A 17,494-nucleotide genomic window follows, 5' to 3' on the forward strand; every position below is an offset into this window, starting at 1 on the left:
TAACAAGTATTTCATTTCTTTCCTCCCCCTTTTTTTAATGAAAGCATGGTGTGAGTGGGATAAGATTCTTCAACTGAAACAAGTTCTTGCCCACAATAATCAAACCATTCCAGTGAGATGTTTTCTTCAATCTTTGTGACAAATCTATCCAAGGGTGTATCATACGGAAACTGATATTTGCACCTATATCAGCATGTGAATGGATGATATTCAACTTGAAGTCATCATGCAGTATACTCTTGGGAGCAATCTGGCACATGTTAAGCACATAAGAAGCCTTCTTACAGTGAGAAAATTTGTATTTCACCACTTTACACACTTTTCACAATTTCTGTAGTGCTTCAGGAAAGGTAAAAACAGGCACGGAGCATCCATGTAAGCCGGGCTTACACTTTATTAGTTCTAGTAAAATGTATGTAATTATATGGCAAAATTTATAAAAACTTCAAAGTTCAACTCGGCTCGATACCAGTCTTCGAGATCCTGTTTGTTAGATTGAAACACTTCAGCACCAGGGCACACATGGGAACTCCCGCCTTTTGCTTGCGGAAAGTTGTAAGCCGTCTGAATGTTGCCTTACAAATTTCTGACCACGAAGGAGCAGTGCCTACTGTATCTGGATGGAGAAGAGCAATATAGGGAAAAGAGTGGGCCAAACCCTAGGTTTGTAAACCTACGGCCACAGGCTTACAGCAGCGTTGCAAACCCCATGTTTAGAAAAAGTGTTGTTCATGGACGTCCGCAGTATTTCTTTCCACCATGGAGGATTAAGCAAAGCATTTTTTTTTCAGGGGTTGGGGTAAACTAGGTATATTTCCCTTCTCAAAATATACTAATTCAATTTGAAGTTAACATTTTTCTGCAACGCCCTTACAATAATTAACAATTTGATATGACTGAAATGAAATTGTATGTGTGAAAGTGGTTGACGTTTATTTTTCAGGAAGTGTCTCCTTGCCTTGCCCCTTCTGGACATCCATGGTGTCGTTTAAACTCCGAAATTATGCTACATACTACTAAATTGTTCTGTGATTTTCATATTATTAATATTATAACAAAAACATAAATATAAATACGTACATAAATGGTTCAACCAACGGCATGGGTTCGATGTTATACGTGAAAAGTTTGAGAAAATTCAACCACAACGAAAAGTGGCCCTCTTGTTTTATTTATATCCCCAACTTACAAACGACTTTTTAAACTTGTGCGAAATTTAGCACCATTATGCTTGGCTTGGCTTCACTGAATATGTGCCAGCGAGACACAGGTCCTGCAAAAGGAGGGGCTCCAGCATTGTCAGGTATGAATGATATGATATGTGATTTATTTCATTCCTTTTGACCATTGTACAGTGGTTGTTTTCCACACATGGTATGGAACATGTCAGCACATTACCGTTAATAATTATTTTCAAATAGGTACAAGTATGAAGATTATACATAACATTTAAAAAAACATTGATTACATTATAATTTATTCTCCTTGTTCTTGCTGTTAGTTGCAAGGTTTACATTAAATTTACATACATATAATAGATAAAATCAATACATACATATACATGTCCTAGGAGTTATTTAGGATGTGACAATTTGCAATTTATTGTCAGGTACTCTTTAACAGAATAAAAACAATGATCTAATAGGTATTTTTTTACATGCTTTTTATATGAGGTAGCTGATTGTATTATTTTTATGTCACTCGGAATGGTTGACTGCAAAGGAAATTTGAGCCGGCGGTGCTTCAAGGAGGTTTTTTTCCGGGAACAGGGAATTCTGAAGCAAAAATCTAACAGGAAGGGGAAAAAGGAGAAACCTAAAAATGTGCGGGATACGGGAAAACTAGATACACATTGATGTGCTAAATTCTTGTTTCTGTTTTTAGCTTATAGGAGAGCATAAACATCAGAAATATTAAGATCTCTGTTTTCCGTTTATTTATGAACTCAGCTGGTAATAATTGAGCTAAAAAGTGCAAAAATAAATAAATGTTAATGAAAGCTGAAGATTGAACCAATTTTTCAAACCTCATGTCAAATGTGAACAAAATATTATTATTTACGTAGTCCGTGATTCAAACACTCTTCGAACAGCATTCAAAAAGCCTGTTTATGATCTTTTAGGTGCTAGATTTGCTGTTACAGTATCCTAAGAAAGCACTTACATGTCCTTTGATAGAAATTTCTGGATATGTCCCTACAATTAGTGAGCATTTCTTTTATAATTAATACTGTATTTTTTTTTACTAAATATAGGGAATTTTAAGGCAAGAGAGGGAATTTTTTTATATCCAAAAGGGATATTCCCCTCACAGTCCGAAAGATCACTGCTTTGAGCAGTGACCACTTTTGGATCTGGTTTCTTTTTGTTTCCCCGTTCTTGTTATCGAGGTATTGCTTTTGCGAATTCCATGTATTCAAAGTGGACTGTCGGCCCTGTGTTGTTGTGTGATAGTGAAGTGCATTATGGAATAAAGCTAGTGTGATTGGTGCAGACGCAGTTATCCAGCAAGGATTTTGCTGCCAAGAAGAAACTTGTGGATGTAGGTAGGCCCACCCCTTCCTTCTCTAGCAGGCATAGTAACAGAAATGAAAAATAAAGTGCGCCGATTTTGTGATTCAGGGTATGAAGCTGATACGTGGTTATGCGGTTGTAAAAAGTATTCTGCACTTTTCTGTTTCCGTTTCTTTATTATTATTATTATTATTATTATTATTCATTTTATCTAACTTTGCATATTTTTTTATCGGTACGTTACTCATTGTGATAGGAATAAGACTGAATTATCAGTTGAAATGTAGGAGATACACAGCCTAGCAAGGAAAACACCAATCCCAGAGATTTATCCAGAATTTTTAATTTGGTGAAAATTCCAGGGAAGTGTTCTGAAAAAATGGGGGGGGGGGTCGATGTGTGTGGATAAATCACTAACCGTGTCAGCCCAAAAATAATCTTCATCATGATAGGCTTACACTGTTGGAAAGGTCATGCTCCGCCACTGGGTAAAAAGTACACATTCCTCATATGATCATGATAATACCTCGAGTTACTTCAAAGACCTTGTGCACAGTGCTTACCTGGAACGTTTTCAATGTAGAATCTGATATGTTTGCCTGAAATATGCCACAATGAATTGTGGGGGGAAGTTGTTTGCTGAATATAATTCATTCCAAGGAATATTAATACATGATTCTAATAACCTTCATTTCACCCACATTAAATACATCTCCGGTCTGTAGCAAAGGTGTATTTAATTTTTCTTCCACATGACATAATAAGGGAACACATCTTATAATCTCACATAGAAGTGTGTAATTCTTTGGGTAAATGAAGATTTATGAATGAAAAAAAATTGTCATTGTTCTTAACAAACATTGAAATTGGAGTTTGAATTTGATAATTTAAGACACTGAAAGAAGTTGCAATTTTTCCCTCAGTGGGAAATTTTAAGCACCTCACTGCAGTTAAGATAATGTACACAAATTGGAGCAGAATGGGTGAAGCACCTGTATTTCAGAGTATCTGTTAACATTAAGATAAATAACATATATTAAACTTGAGATATTTCACAAGCTACTTCTGAAAATACTGAAAAGTCTTCACATATTATTTCAGAACATACAGACATGTAAATACTTAATACTTTGTGCATATTGTTGAATCACACATTATTGCTGTTCTGTTAATGTAATAATTTTGTTGATTCTTGAAGCTACTTGTCAATATGGACATTTTGAATTCTAAATTGCCCGAGTTTTGGTATTACAAATTAATCCAATCTTAATTAATATAATTCTTAGAGAAGGCTTGAAATATGCATGAAATAAGATGATGTTGATTTCCTTTGCCACCCTTCCCTGCTGTAGTTGAAGAGGGTACAACTATGGTAAATACTTTTAATTTAGTTCATAACATATTATATTGGTGTGATAGAGGATGAAATATTCTTTACGGTCGAAGTATTATGAATGAAATATAGTGAATCTTTAATAGTTAAGTGCAACCTGATTATGCATTGCAATTTTAAGATGTATGTTATACATCTTGAAGACTAAAGATGCATATTGATAATAGCAACTGTTTTATTGTGTTTTCTATTGATGTAATTTTTACACTGCCTTGTGTAATTGCAGCAGTAGTGAAGAAACTATAAAACTTTTTCCAAACTGATCAAAATGAGTTGGATTCAGATAAAATTTTAAGATAGTATTACATAAATGTTTCTAATGAAATGATATCTTTTTTGCTGCATTTGGTTTATTGGGTAATGGTGCACCTATTCAAATGGGTTGGTTGCATCCTCCTCCTCTTTGCATCTGTGCCATCCTAGGATAAAATGCTGTGTGCTCACTTTTACAAAATCTTTTTTAGATGGTCATGTTTCATCATATCATGCCTAACCACACATAACAAATTGACTAAATTGTAATTATATCCAATGCTGAATCTGAGTTGTTTCTTAGAGATGGGAAATTTGGTTAGGTTTTAAAAAGGGAAGAAAGTGCTCACTCTTAGATTGACTGGAATATTTCTAACTCCAATGCACAAGCCGTTGTCATTCTGTAAGTTAGACACCAATTTAGACACATTTGTTATAATTTTCTTTCTAGTGTCTTTCTAATTCAATGACAGTATTATGAAAACTCTAATACTCTACACTCCAGTAACATATCCATGGCTAGTTGTAACAAAGAATAGCAGAGATTACTATTCTATGTGCGGAGGTTAGATGTTGAGAGCTGCTAATAATATGGATAATGCACACGGTGTGTTAGGCTAACTTTTAATCCTCATTTCACAATTTATCATATTGTGTTGGATTTTTATTGAAAAGTTACATAGTAAGAGATTTCTTTTTGTTTACTGGTTGTCAGTTAGGTTAAATGGTTCCCTCAAAAATTATATGTTGACAAATTAGGTTGACTGCACATATGTTGATACTAACTCTCAAATATTTTTTAAAAAAATATATTGTCACGTTTTAGATGGAATTACCTGACTGTTTTAGCCATTTGTAAGTGATTTAGCTCAGGAATCTGACAATTTGTGATATAGTATGAAAATTGCATATAAAAATAGAGATTTAACATCTTACTGTGCCAAAAAATATGTATATTGCATTACACATAAATGCATGCTTATTCTACCTGATTTATTCATAGCACAAGTGTCCCCACAGGACAAACATCCAGACAAAGGAATTGCACCATCCAATACCAAGCAGGGTTGGCATTTTGCCTGGTTTTTTAAAAAAAACCTAACCCTGGTGGGCTTTTTTTGTTTGTTTTTTCAGATAAAACCCAGGGCAAAAGTTGTTTTTTAGGATATGTTTAAAAATACATATTTTAAAAATGAAATATATTTTTTCCCTGGTAGTAATGCATCATAACATTCAATTTGTATTGTTATAGTTGACTGAATCAAAAGCTATTTAATATTTGTGTTAACATATTTTGTTCTAAATATTTGTCCAACAGTTTGATTCCACTTTTCCTGAATGATGTAATAGTTAATACTGTTGGTTTCTGATAAGTTTTCAGGGTTGCATTCCCTGAGGAATCACATACTTTTGTGTATCCAACAATCAGACCTTACCACACGAAAGACCCGGGTTTGAATCCTGGGGCAGGTGATCTGGACCAAGAATTTTTCTAGTCATTTCCCTGTTTCTGCGAGGCTCTGAGGCTCACCCAGCTTTGCATCAATGTGTACAGTGGGATTCATGAGTATTACCATGCAAATTGTCCATGACTATTTTCATTAATTTTTCTCTTACATCCTATGTGTTTTTAAGCGATGGCTTTTTATGTATGCTGGTGCAGAAGTTGTCAACAGCTTGTTTTTGAGTTTTCTTTTCATCCTTGAAGCTCTTACTGGGCCAAATAAAGTGCATAAACATGGTGACAATTTGCATGGTAATCCTCATGGATCCCCAGGTATGATGCTGATTACATCATTCCAACTATGGCCGAGAACAACAATATGTGGAGCTCCTACCTCAACATCACCACACATGCCTTCATGCCATGTGTGCACATGAACAGGGGTACCTTTACCTTAATAACATTTTATTTTAACAAGAAATGCCTACAATGCCAGAGGTCCAAGGTTCAAATTCCTGCCTGGGCATGGGTGTTCATAATATCATCACTCATTCTCATCTTCATGATTACCCAAAAGAGGCGGAAAGGCAAAGTAAAATCAATCAAGCATATACTTGGATGCACCATAATTTATGAACATAACACAATTTTGAGTAGTAATTGTGATGAACACATTAATAAACAACACAGTAACATAACAAATCAAGTTGAATAATGCCAAAACCTTTCATCCAAATGGAATACTTTTTCAGTCCTCCAAAATATCTGGCTGCTATAAAAATACGAATTCCCATGGTCAAAACATTAGTGACCCCAATTTAGTTCCCAAAGCCCACCAAACATTTAATAAATTTAATACATTTGTTGTCACACTTTAGCTTAAGTGATGCCCTAACATTCTTAAAATAATCTTTTTTTCTTATCTCCAAAAATGCAGTTTAGGTAGAGATTTGAAAGTGTCATCAGATTTTGGAATCTACCTTAACATATGTAAAATCCATTATTCATCCACAATCTTGAAATGGTTTCAACAAATGTAAAACAAAATCATTCTTGACGTGTATCTAGTTGTGATTAATTTCAGCTAAAAACCTCTAAATTTGCTGCAGTTATTGTGGTCTCAAAATTGGTGACTTACCCCAACCCTTCCTAAACACACATATTAGAGGTTTTTTTAAATTTAAAAACTTGTAGCTCAAGTGGCACCCTAACATTGCTGAGACTTGTGTTTTTTTATCTATGAAAATGTAACCTAGTCAAATATGAGCATAATTTAAAGCTCTCACAAGACGTGTTAAATCGGTCTGTTGTCCACTATCTTTAAACATGGTGAGCAATTTTTTCTCAAATGCAATGTGCCTTCAAGTTATCTTGCAACTGTAAAAATTGCAACTCAAAAGCTTTACATTTATGGCAGTTATCATAAATAAAATGTTTGTGATTTTACAATCACTCTTCTCCTAAACTATGAAATATTATTAAATACTTAACTGCAAATGAGCAACGAAATCTCTAAAATGACTTGAGTATAATTCCTTATACCTTGAAAACTTATTCAAGACAGTTTTGTGGGAAAAACATTTTTTAGAGTATGGCGTAAGCAACATGAGGAAATCAGTTTTTCATCCACCAACTTGAAATGCATTGTTCAATTTTGTTCACAAGTTTTCTAGCTGCAGGAATAACTTTACCTAAATGATTCTAAATTTACAGCAGTTATCATGGCCACTAAATAAATGACTTACTCTCTGCCCATCCACCCCAACTCATACTCCTCCTCCTCCCTGACCTTCCCCATGGCGCAGTGGTAGCGTCATTGCCTTGTAATTAAGGGGTCCCGGGTTCGATACCCGGTGGAGGCACAAATGGTTCGGATCCCACTTTAAACTGTAGGTCCAGTCCCGATTAGCCTTTCTGTGCATAAAGTGGACTTAAAACTGCAACTCATACTCCTCCTAAATCATGCACCGTATTTTGATAACTTTATTGTCAAATTATAGTGCAAGTACGTAATGCTCCTGTAAGTTTTGTGCACAAGCTCAAAACTATAGTCTATATAAAGGTTTGAAAATATAAAAAATGATCAAAATATGAAAGTATATGTATGCACTGTAATTACTTAAGTACCCCACACCCATTATTTTTTTTAAAAAATAATTTGTGGTAGATTATGAGTGTGCATGACCTATGTGGGTATAGAGCTCCTAATCATAAATAACATTTATCCCACACAGGCAAGCAATCTATTACGTTCAATCAATGCACTGCACTGGAGGGAGGGAGCGGGCACTGTCGTAGTGCATGACAAAGAACACAATATGAAAACATTTGCAAACTAAATTTTGAGAAAGGAAAAAAATAGTTTAAAAAGTGTTCCGATTTAATTATACCACAATTAACTTTATTCTACTTTCAAAATATTTCAATAAAATCTACTCAATTCTTCCTTGTAATGCTTTAAATATGCAAAAATGTATTGTATCAATTGATCGTTACAGATGAAACAATAATGTAGTATGGTTTCCCTCACATAAGTAAATGACTGATAACCAAAGTGCTACCACATTTCAAAATTATAAGCTTTGGTCAACTACACTGCATCAATCAATGCCAACGTTTTATCTAAAAAGTTGACACTTTTTCTTTTTTGTTTCTTGGATATATATAATCTTTTTATTTCTGTTAAAAGTCCATTTCTAGCATGATTTGAGGAAAATAGCCTGTAAAAACCCATTGACTTGTACTACATTCATTATTTTTATTATTATGAACTCTGCTATGCCTTTTCTTTTAAAGTTTTCCCAAAAAAATTGACAATTGTAGAACCTCACAAGTAATTAAAGCAGTAATTTTACAACATTTTCTGAATGTTTTTTTTTTTGTGGGTTTTTCGAGGTTGGTTTTTCTGAAAAAACCCAAGTGGGGAAAACTGGGCTTGGCCCACCTGGGCGAACCTGATACCAAGAAAGACTTATTCAGCATTTATCGATAATATGTACTACCAAAAGAGGGAACATATACAGCAGTACTTATTTTATTAAACATTGACATGGTAGACAAGCAAAACCAAAACATCTACATATTGTACTCTTAACAAATGCGCTGTTGAACAAAGATAGTTACCAGTGTAAACTAGTGTTTGATGCAAATCTGTACTTCCAGGTAGTCTTTAAGCACGTTAACTCTTTTCCTTTCTGTTTATTCTTACTGACAATGTTGCCGATGTGGATAATATACACACATAACTGAAGATTGTACAACTATTACTTTCTATTTTAGCAGCAGACTTTATTTGCCTCTTATCATGGTTGATTGATTGATTGATTTATTAGCATCCATTCAACTTTACAAAAGTTTGGAATTGTCACATTGTACATGTACATTTAGAATACATTATGCCTATAATTTTATAAATGTATTCCAAATGTACATGTACAATGTGACAATTCCAAACTTTTGTAAAGTTGAATGGATGCTAATAAATCAATCAATCAATCAATCAATCAATCTATAAAATTATAGGCATAATATAATATAAAATACAATAGATAGTATGAGATACAAGATATCATATAAATAAAAGAGAATAAATGTTATGTTTTTGAGACAAATTGGCTAAAAATTTGTTATCTATATTCAATGTTTGCTTCATCTGCTATGACATTATGTACACACACACACACACATATATATATACACACACACAAACATATATTGAGCGTTAGTCACCTATACTTACATCTAGATAAATGGAATCGAACAGCAAAGGAAAAATAAAAAACTAATGATTCCTGCCACTTATGGTAACAATGTACCCTTGCAGATCTTAACTGCCACATTTCTCACAAAAGTAAAGTTACATTGATATCATTCGTGAACTGTATTCATAAAGCAACCCACACTAATTTCTCAAAATAGTAAGAGATCAGACAAACAAATCTGAATGAACCAAGTTTATTTGTAACAGATTTTTCTGTTTAACATAATGTAGTTTGAACGTTTTCTGAAGTCACGAATAAAAACTCACCAATTAATTCATTTATTTAGGGGGCAACAGAAACTTGCCAAACAGGAATTTTTTGTGAAAAAATAATTTTCTTTTTGTTCTAAATCCACCTTGTTAGTTAGGTGGGATGCCAGAATTTTACTACCTACGAAAACTTGGTCATTCTCCCCCAAACTAATAAAATCTTGAACTATCTACAACATATTGTCTCTTGTGAATTTTTTGGTCATCTTGACACATTTGAAAAGTCATCCATCCCATTAAAATTTAAATTGGTTTAAAAAATAGAACTATGGCTGTTTGACAAATGTACAATATTTCACTGTAATTCAAGTATGTCATGTTGTAACTTCACATGTATGTAAATGAAAAAAGAAAACAAGTGAAATATCAGTAATTTAAGAGTGTAGTCATGTAGCATCTGACAAGAAGGGTTTACATGTGCTGGGGGCATATATTGCCTAGCACTTAACTATCCACAAATGCTAATTGGTAGGGGCATGCATATCTCGTGTTTGACGAAAACACGAAATGTGAAATAACACATTCTAATGTTAATTTTTAGCATTTGTGAAAGGTGTGAGGTGCATTTTCTAACACTGTTTTGTCACGAAATTATGCGAAATGTACTGCAAAATGCAAAATAAATCCTTAAACACGAAATTTAGAGTTTATTTACAGACGTAACACTTTCTGATGTTTGAATTATCCTGTGAATTGTGCAATTTCCGAAAATTGTTTAATTCTGCTGTAAATATTTGAGAAGCAAAAATGGGCTCCTTTATACAGGAATACACTTAATACTCTGGTAACTACATAAATGTTATTTAGAAGGGTTATGTTTATTTTGTAATAAGTGCAGTTTTTAAATCAAATTTTGGATTATGTTCACAATTTTACAACCAAAATTTTTGTTCCAATTTTTCACCACTATAACACTTAAATTTTGTTTATTTACCACTATTGAACCTGAAATTGACTGTTTTTGTACAGAAATTTTGCTTTTTTATTTATCAAAACTATGTGCCTCTACTAATTGGTCATGAATTCATTCAATGATTTCCCATAGAGATCACAAACTGTGAAGTTTCTGTATAACAATGACCTTCTCTGCTCATCTAAGCAGAGTTCAAAATTTATGCTTTTTAAAATGTTGTGCTAGCAAAAATAAAATATGTATTTTCATGACATAATCAAGGCATTTATTGTATTTTTTTATTAATCACTGTATTCTCATGTGCAAGCATATAGACAATGTGGACCCTTTTCTTTATAGGAGGAGAAAGCCAATAATAATTGCTGCACATCACATATTGAGGCATTGTCTACAGATGGACATGTAAGTAAATTAATGAATTTAATAGCTGAATGATTTTTTTTTAAAAAAAATACTAGATGCAGAGTGCTGTACAAATGTTCAGCATATCTAAAAAGGGTAACATAATCATCTATATAACTTGTCAGTGGTGGCGATTAGGGGGCGTGAGGAGGGACAGTTGCCCCCTCCACTTTTGCCACTTTTACCCCTGCGCTATGCAAAACCTTATTGACCAAGGGAAAGTAAACTGTCCTTGCCCCCTACCCCCAGTTTTGGAACCCAATTGGTGCCACTGTTACTTGTACACCTTCACTGTTTCTTGTTTATGGTCAGTTTACACAGTGCAGATCACATGGGCAACTTTTTACCTTTACTCTTTGAATTTAAACATAACATTCTGCGATTGTAATATGCTCAGTCATTTTCTGGGATACTATAATGAAGATATTTTTAAAGCCACTCCTAAGTTCAGATTCGAAATGAAAGTGGAAGGGTCACGGATGTCTGATTTCAAGAATAAAACTTGTTTTGCATAAGTTTCAGATATTATAAACATTTCAAACTTCAGGCCTAATTATCTTGAAGGGTTCTGTCAGCATTGTCTCCCTATTGAATTTTTGTAAAGGTCTTAATAAATTTTTGAAATGAGTTGCCAATATTGTTTCTGAACTTGCATAAATTATGCATGCCAGAAGTTCCAAGGGGGCAGGGTTTGAATTCTAACCCCCTACTTTAAATGTGCCTATGGACTATAACAAAAAAATTCAGGTGAAATCAAGGTATTTTGGATTCTCAGTTTTAAATGTGCCAGGCTTTATTATGATGTTTAATAAAGAATTAATTTATGTTCAAAATTATGTATGTCCATCTGGGCTTGGCATCACTACTAATTTGATACTAGCGTGTGATAACCATCTGAGAGATGAATAATGAATAACAAATAACTACATCACCCAATTAAATCTAGAGGTTCTAGGTTCGATCCCAAACGCAGCCTGGGAGTTGCGTTACGCTAGTTAACTCTAGTCCTTCAATGAGATAACATAAGATAAATATTACAATACATACATACTTTACATGATGAATTATCAATGTTCAGTGAGATTATAAAACTTGGAGATCTGTTTCTCAATCTGAAGCAACATTTTTTCCCTAATAGAAACTACGTGTTTTCTTAATATTATTTTAACATGCACTATATATTGTTGCATGACACGAGGTACGCGAGATGTGACTCACTGATGTAGTAGTAAAACATTAGCCGAACTGGACTTTGCAGGTCGTGGATAGCCCTCCTTGGCTAGGTGAAGAGGGAAGGAAAGGGGACGAGCAAAAGCACTCATCTAATCAGGCAGCGACTCCCCCGGAATCTTGGACTCTGATGACGATCATGGTGTGAGTAAGGCAGTCACCCTGGATAGCAGGCGTTGGCTGTGACAGCACTTGAATGATAGTATGTGTCGACCACATGGCTACGAGAACATTTGCACACTCATGAAGTTTCCAAAAATCCAGGGCACTTATCCGACTTGCCACATGCAGTGTTTCTGATGAGCTTGCAAGCTACCATGCTACTATTTCCCTGTTTCGATCTGGAAAAGCAAACCGGTAGTTGCAAGCTGGATTCTGCCTAGCCAGAGGAATTTTGTTATTGTCGCTGCCTTGATTGGGTTAGTGTGCTCAAGTTAAGGAGTTAGGCTTGGTTTTTACTTTTAGCTTTTGATGCCCGTTCCCCTTCCCATGACAATATAGTGTGAGGAATGACAATTGGATATGAATAACAATTTCAGGAAAATGGTATGAATTTTCATTTTCAATATAAGTTTTGAGGAACTTTAGAACAGAAATACATATTTCAGAACATAATAATTGGTTGATGTTCTTGCCTGACTATTCCTAGTAAATGTTAAACTGTAACATAGATATTGTAATAATTACCCTTAAGAAAGGTAAATTTTTAAATTGGACATATGTGAAAATTGACTTGTTATTTCAGCCGCAGGTACACGATTGTTGCAGGCAGGAGAAGTGTTGCGAATTAGATCAGACAGTAAGTGTTTGCTGATTTATTATGTTATTTTTATTACTATTAATATTATTACTAATGTCAATCTTAAAACTCATTTCCACTTTGTGTTTGTGTGTGAGACAGTTTACATGGAAAGATATGCTTTTGAACACTAACAACAATATTTAATTATGTTTCTTGTTCATGTGAAAGTAAATTTCACAATTCTTATGATTCTTACAATTGTTTATAAGTAATATTTGAATGCTGATATAGATGGAGCTATTTTTCCATTACAATATAAATTTGTAATATTATGAGTTATTAATTAATACGAGGTATGGCAATAAAGTTTCCGGATTGATTTTCTTATTGATTTCAGGTCACGTCGATAACAAAGAGCTGGGTAGGATACTGACCTGTGGACACTCCTCTAGCTGCGCACCAGGTTTTACACATGTGCGTGGATAGTCTGGCTGTAGCCTTTGTTAGAAGTGGACCATGCATCTGAGCTCCGTCAGAATCATGTTAAGTTCGTGTGGAACAACGTGTTAATGTCACAAAACTTGGGAAATCCACCACAGAAACTTACAATTAGTTGAAAGAAATTTATGGGAAACAGTGTTTATCTCGCACATGAGTTTTTGAATGGTTTTAGAAGTTTAAAGAGGGTAGGGAAGGTGTGGAGGATGATCCACGATCAGGCCACCCTAACTCTTCGAAAACTCAAGACAGTATCGGGAGGGTCGCTAACATTGTTCGAGCAGTTTATGAACTCTGCAACATCAGTAAGGAAACTGTTAGACACATTTTACAGGATGATCTTGGTATGAAAAGTGTGTGTGAAAGTGGTACCAAAAATCCTCACACCCAATCGAAAGGAACGAGTGAGTTGTGCTGACACACTTGAATACATCAAAAATGATCCTGACTTCCTCTTAAATGTAATTAGTTGTGATGAAATTTGAATTTTTTCACACGACCCTGATATTAAGTGACAATCCATGCACTGGAGGGGACTACGTTGAAGGATACAACATTTCGATTGTCTGATATTTTTCAATATAAGAGTTACAGAATGAGTCCTGAAACTTTATTGCCACACTTCGTATATCAATATCTTAAGTTTGTTTAAGTAACATTAGAATGCTTATGTAGCACAATTTTTCTGTAAATTTTATAAAAAATTAACAAAATTATTCTGAACACTAATGAGTTATTGTCCATCATAGGTACTTCAATGCTTGTGAACAATGTCCATTGTCTTAAGAGTGCTACTTTCTATTTTTGCTTAACAGAGAAACAATGGAGGGGAAATTGTGGAATTAAAATTTTTAACAAAAAGAATATTCTACAAGCAATGTAATTAAAATGCTTGTCAATGAACCTGCAAGTTTTTATGAATTTTTTTAAATATTATGTACTAATTTCAATTCTATTGTGATTTTTTTCCCTATTATAACACGATACAAATTATCTTCATGTATATTGCCTCAACATCAAAATGACAAACTGTATGCAAGGCAGGCTGCAGTCTAGAAAACCAGATAACGTGGGGCTCACCACAGATCATCTGAAGATAACCAGCTTGATAGGTCTTGGATCCTCAAATATTGTTACATCTGAGATTTACAAACTAAATAAATTGTATTTTATTAATATTGTGTGCTAAAGGCATTTTCATGTTGATTTGTTTTCTGTAACACAGGTTATTGAAGAATCTAGTCCTACCCTTTTGCTACCTGGTGCAGAAACTATTGGAATTCAAACTGTTATACCACATGATGTTGAAGTACAGGTAACTTTAATGTTATAGCTGAGAAATCAGAAAGTTGCTAAAAGGAAATTAATCAGCTTAAAATGAAAATAACGTTACTAAAACTTATCATGTATCATTATTTCCATATTCATAATGTCTCTTGAGATAAATGCATGGTTCCTCTCATAAAAATTACCTTACAATTTCATCTGGCTCTACAGTTCTGGGTGAGCTATGGCCTCCTGTACGATTAGCTTCCAATCATTTCTGTCTAGCATCTTCATCCTCCATCCATGGACTTTCATTCTTTTTAGATCTTGTATTACACAGTCATGCCATCTTAATTTGGGTCTGTCTGCCTCATCTATTTGTACATTCTCTCGTACATGATCCTGCATGGCATTCTATCTTGGTTCATGCATTCTATGTGGCCCAGCCAACTAATCCTTTTTCTTCTTTGAGAAATTTTACTTTGTTTTTGGTTTAAGACTACATTTATCTCTTCAGTATTACTGTATCTCCAATTATTACCTTCCTTGATTAGTTCATATTTTTTTTCTGATTATTATTCTTTCAGTTTTTCTTAGTTGTTCATCCTCTAGGCTCATCTTCCATGCTTCTGCCCTATATGTTATCACAGGTATTAATATAATTTTATAGATCAATTATTCGGTGTCTGCTTATCAGTTTACTCATTAATAATTGCAAGCCTTTACCTTTCTCTTATTGTGTAATGCATGTTGTTTTGATCATAAAGTACGTCAGAATGGTAACCAAAAGTTCTAACTGCTTCAAAATTTTTTGTCTTCTATTGAAGTTATTGTAATGTTTTCTGTCTTGTTTTGGAGTTGCAAACGTAAATTTAGTTTTATTCATATTTACTTAGTCAAAGTTTTACTTGCTTTTTCTTCAAAAGTCTTGTATGCTTTCATTGTTTTTCACATCCAATTATGAAGGCTTTATCATCAGCATATATATATTAATCTGGCTTAATTTGGTGGATACTTTTCCTCTTTTGTCTTTTTATTACTACTTATAACATAGGCGTAACTAGCAGAGGGGAGGGGGTCCAGACCCCCTGACCTGCCACCAACCCACCCTCCTTTGTATGGACCTCCTTGTACATACAAGAGTGAGGGGGGGGTGTCCGATCAATGATTGATTAAGAGGCAAACTTGTCGCTACTTCGAAAGACGAATCCAAAGAATTTGAAATCTGGAACATCACTTCTTAACCCTTTATCGATTGACGGGACTTGAAAGTCCCACATCCTACAAACGTTTGCTAAATTACACAGTTGGTTTCTGTCTCGGCGGGATTTGTGCATCCCTTTTTATGTGTAGTGTTTACTACTCACAACAAATGGCAGGCCCTGATGGAAGTATATTCAAGGGAGCAAGCAATTTCCTAGACCTAAGTATCATTAATGCAGCCACATTGACCACATAATAGTTCTGTGGTCTTAGATTTAGGAAAATTAGATATTAGAATAACTGTAAGTACCCCAGAATTTTTATATCTTATTCTTAGCTCATATAAATCTGGTTGTAAAATAATTTTGGCCAAATATGATTGTAGAGTTGTTTTATGAGCAAACGTCACTTAGGACTCTGTCGTCCCGACAGGCTTCTGGTGTCTACTTTGCCCAAAAAAGCTTAATATATTTTCCTCACTTCTAAAAAATACGCAGGATTTTCAAAACTGGTGGTAAACACTCTTTTTCTTAGCAGTCAGCTCTCATTTATCCATTTTTCCTAAGTTTGAAGTTCTATTTTTATAAATACTGTGCCAAGAGGGGTCTATGACCCCCACCAACCTCTCTCCTTGGATGCCCAAATTTTCTAGATAGCTCTTTTTGATACTGTAGGGCTATGGCACAAAGATTGATATCGATGAGGATATTAATAGGTGACAGGCAGAAAATCGCTCGGATATAAAGACACCATTTGAGGATAATAGCGATGAATGTAAGGAAGAGTCATACCCAAGGGTGTTGGCAGGGGTCATAACCCTCATCCCCTGCGCCTTGACCTAGTATTTTTAAAAAAGACCATTAAAGAGGTGGGAAAGATGGAAAATGAGGGCTGGCTACTAAAAAAAGGATATGTAACTATACCCCTTACCAAAATCCAGGGCATGCCACTGATGGCAGGTCAAGAGCGATGACACTATTTATTTACTATTTATTGCTCATTTGTATTTCTCTTCTGAGGAGTATATTCTAAAACGTGTAACAGGTAGAGTGTAGATATTTTGCACGTAAGTGTTAAAGGAAGTATATATTTTATAACTAAGCACCATCTGATATATATCATTTCTCTGTTTATACACAAGACATTAGTGGCCTGTTGGGACTTTCAGGTCCCATTAGTTGTAATTAGTATTATTACAATGTCAGATGATTTTTTGTTGTCAATCCTGCCAAAGGAAGTCTTACCCATGCATATAAATGTTTCAAACTGCCAAATGGCAGGCTATAAAGGTTTAAACCTGTATCTATTTAGCGCAGCCGTTTTGACAAAAGGAATTCTCCAGCTGCAAGACCAAGTGTATCCCCTTTGAGCCAACACATGAGCCTTTATTCAGCATTCTTCCACATGGCTCACATTAGCCAAGATTTTCTTCAGCCTTTGTGGACTAATCCATGTATGAGGACAATCACAGACAAAATGGTCATTGGCCATTTGGAAAGCTGCACGTGTGTCAGGTATATTTCTTGAAATTTTAAGTTTCTGGCATTCAGGCAGCTATATTTTGGCATCAAGAAAATAAAGAGAATCCATTTTACATCCATTGTCAAT

General features: G+C 34.4%; 1 protein-coding gene across 5 annotated transcripts in view; it reads left to right on the forward strand.

Moving 5' to 3' along the window:
- The first annotated feature begins 3,735 nt into the window (after positions 1-3,735).
- Positions 3,736-17,494, forward strand: part of LOC145988237 (uncharacterized) — a 139,083-nt gene continuing 125,324 nt past the window's right edge. For all 5 annotated transcript variants that reach the window (XM_083123086.1, XM_083123088.1, XM_083123089.1 and 2 more), the window contains exons 1-4: positions 3,736-3,885; positions 10,885-10,947; positions 12,923-12,976; positions 14,643-14,732. In XM_083123086.1, coding sequence (XP_082979212.1) covers positions 3,883-3,885; positions 10,885-10,947; positions 12,923-12,976; positions 14,643-14,732 — 210 coding nt within the window. In that variant the 5' untranslated portion in view covers positions 3,736-3,882. The remainder of the gene's footprint in view (positions 3,886-10,884; positions 10,948-12,922; positions 12,977-14,642; positions 14,733-17,494) is intronic.

The sequence above is a fragment of the Lepisma saccharinum genome, chromosome 5, assembly GCF_977018435.1.
Source record: "Lepisma saccharinum chromosome 5, izLepSacc3.1, whole genome shotgun sequence".
NCBI lineage: Eukaryota > Metazoa > Arthropoda > Insecta > Zygentoma > Lepismatidae > Lepisma > Lepisma saccharinum.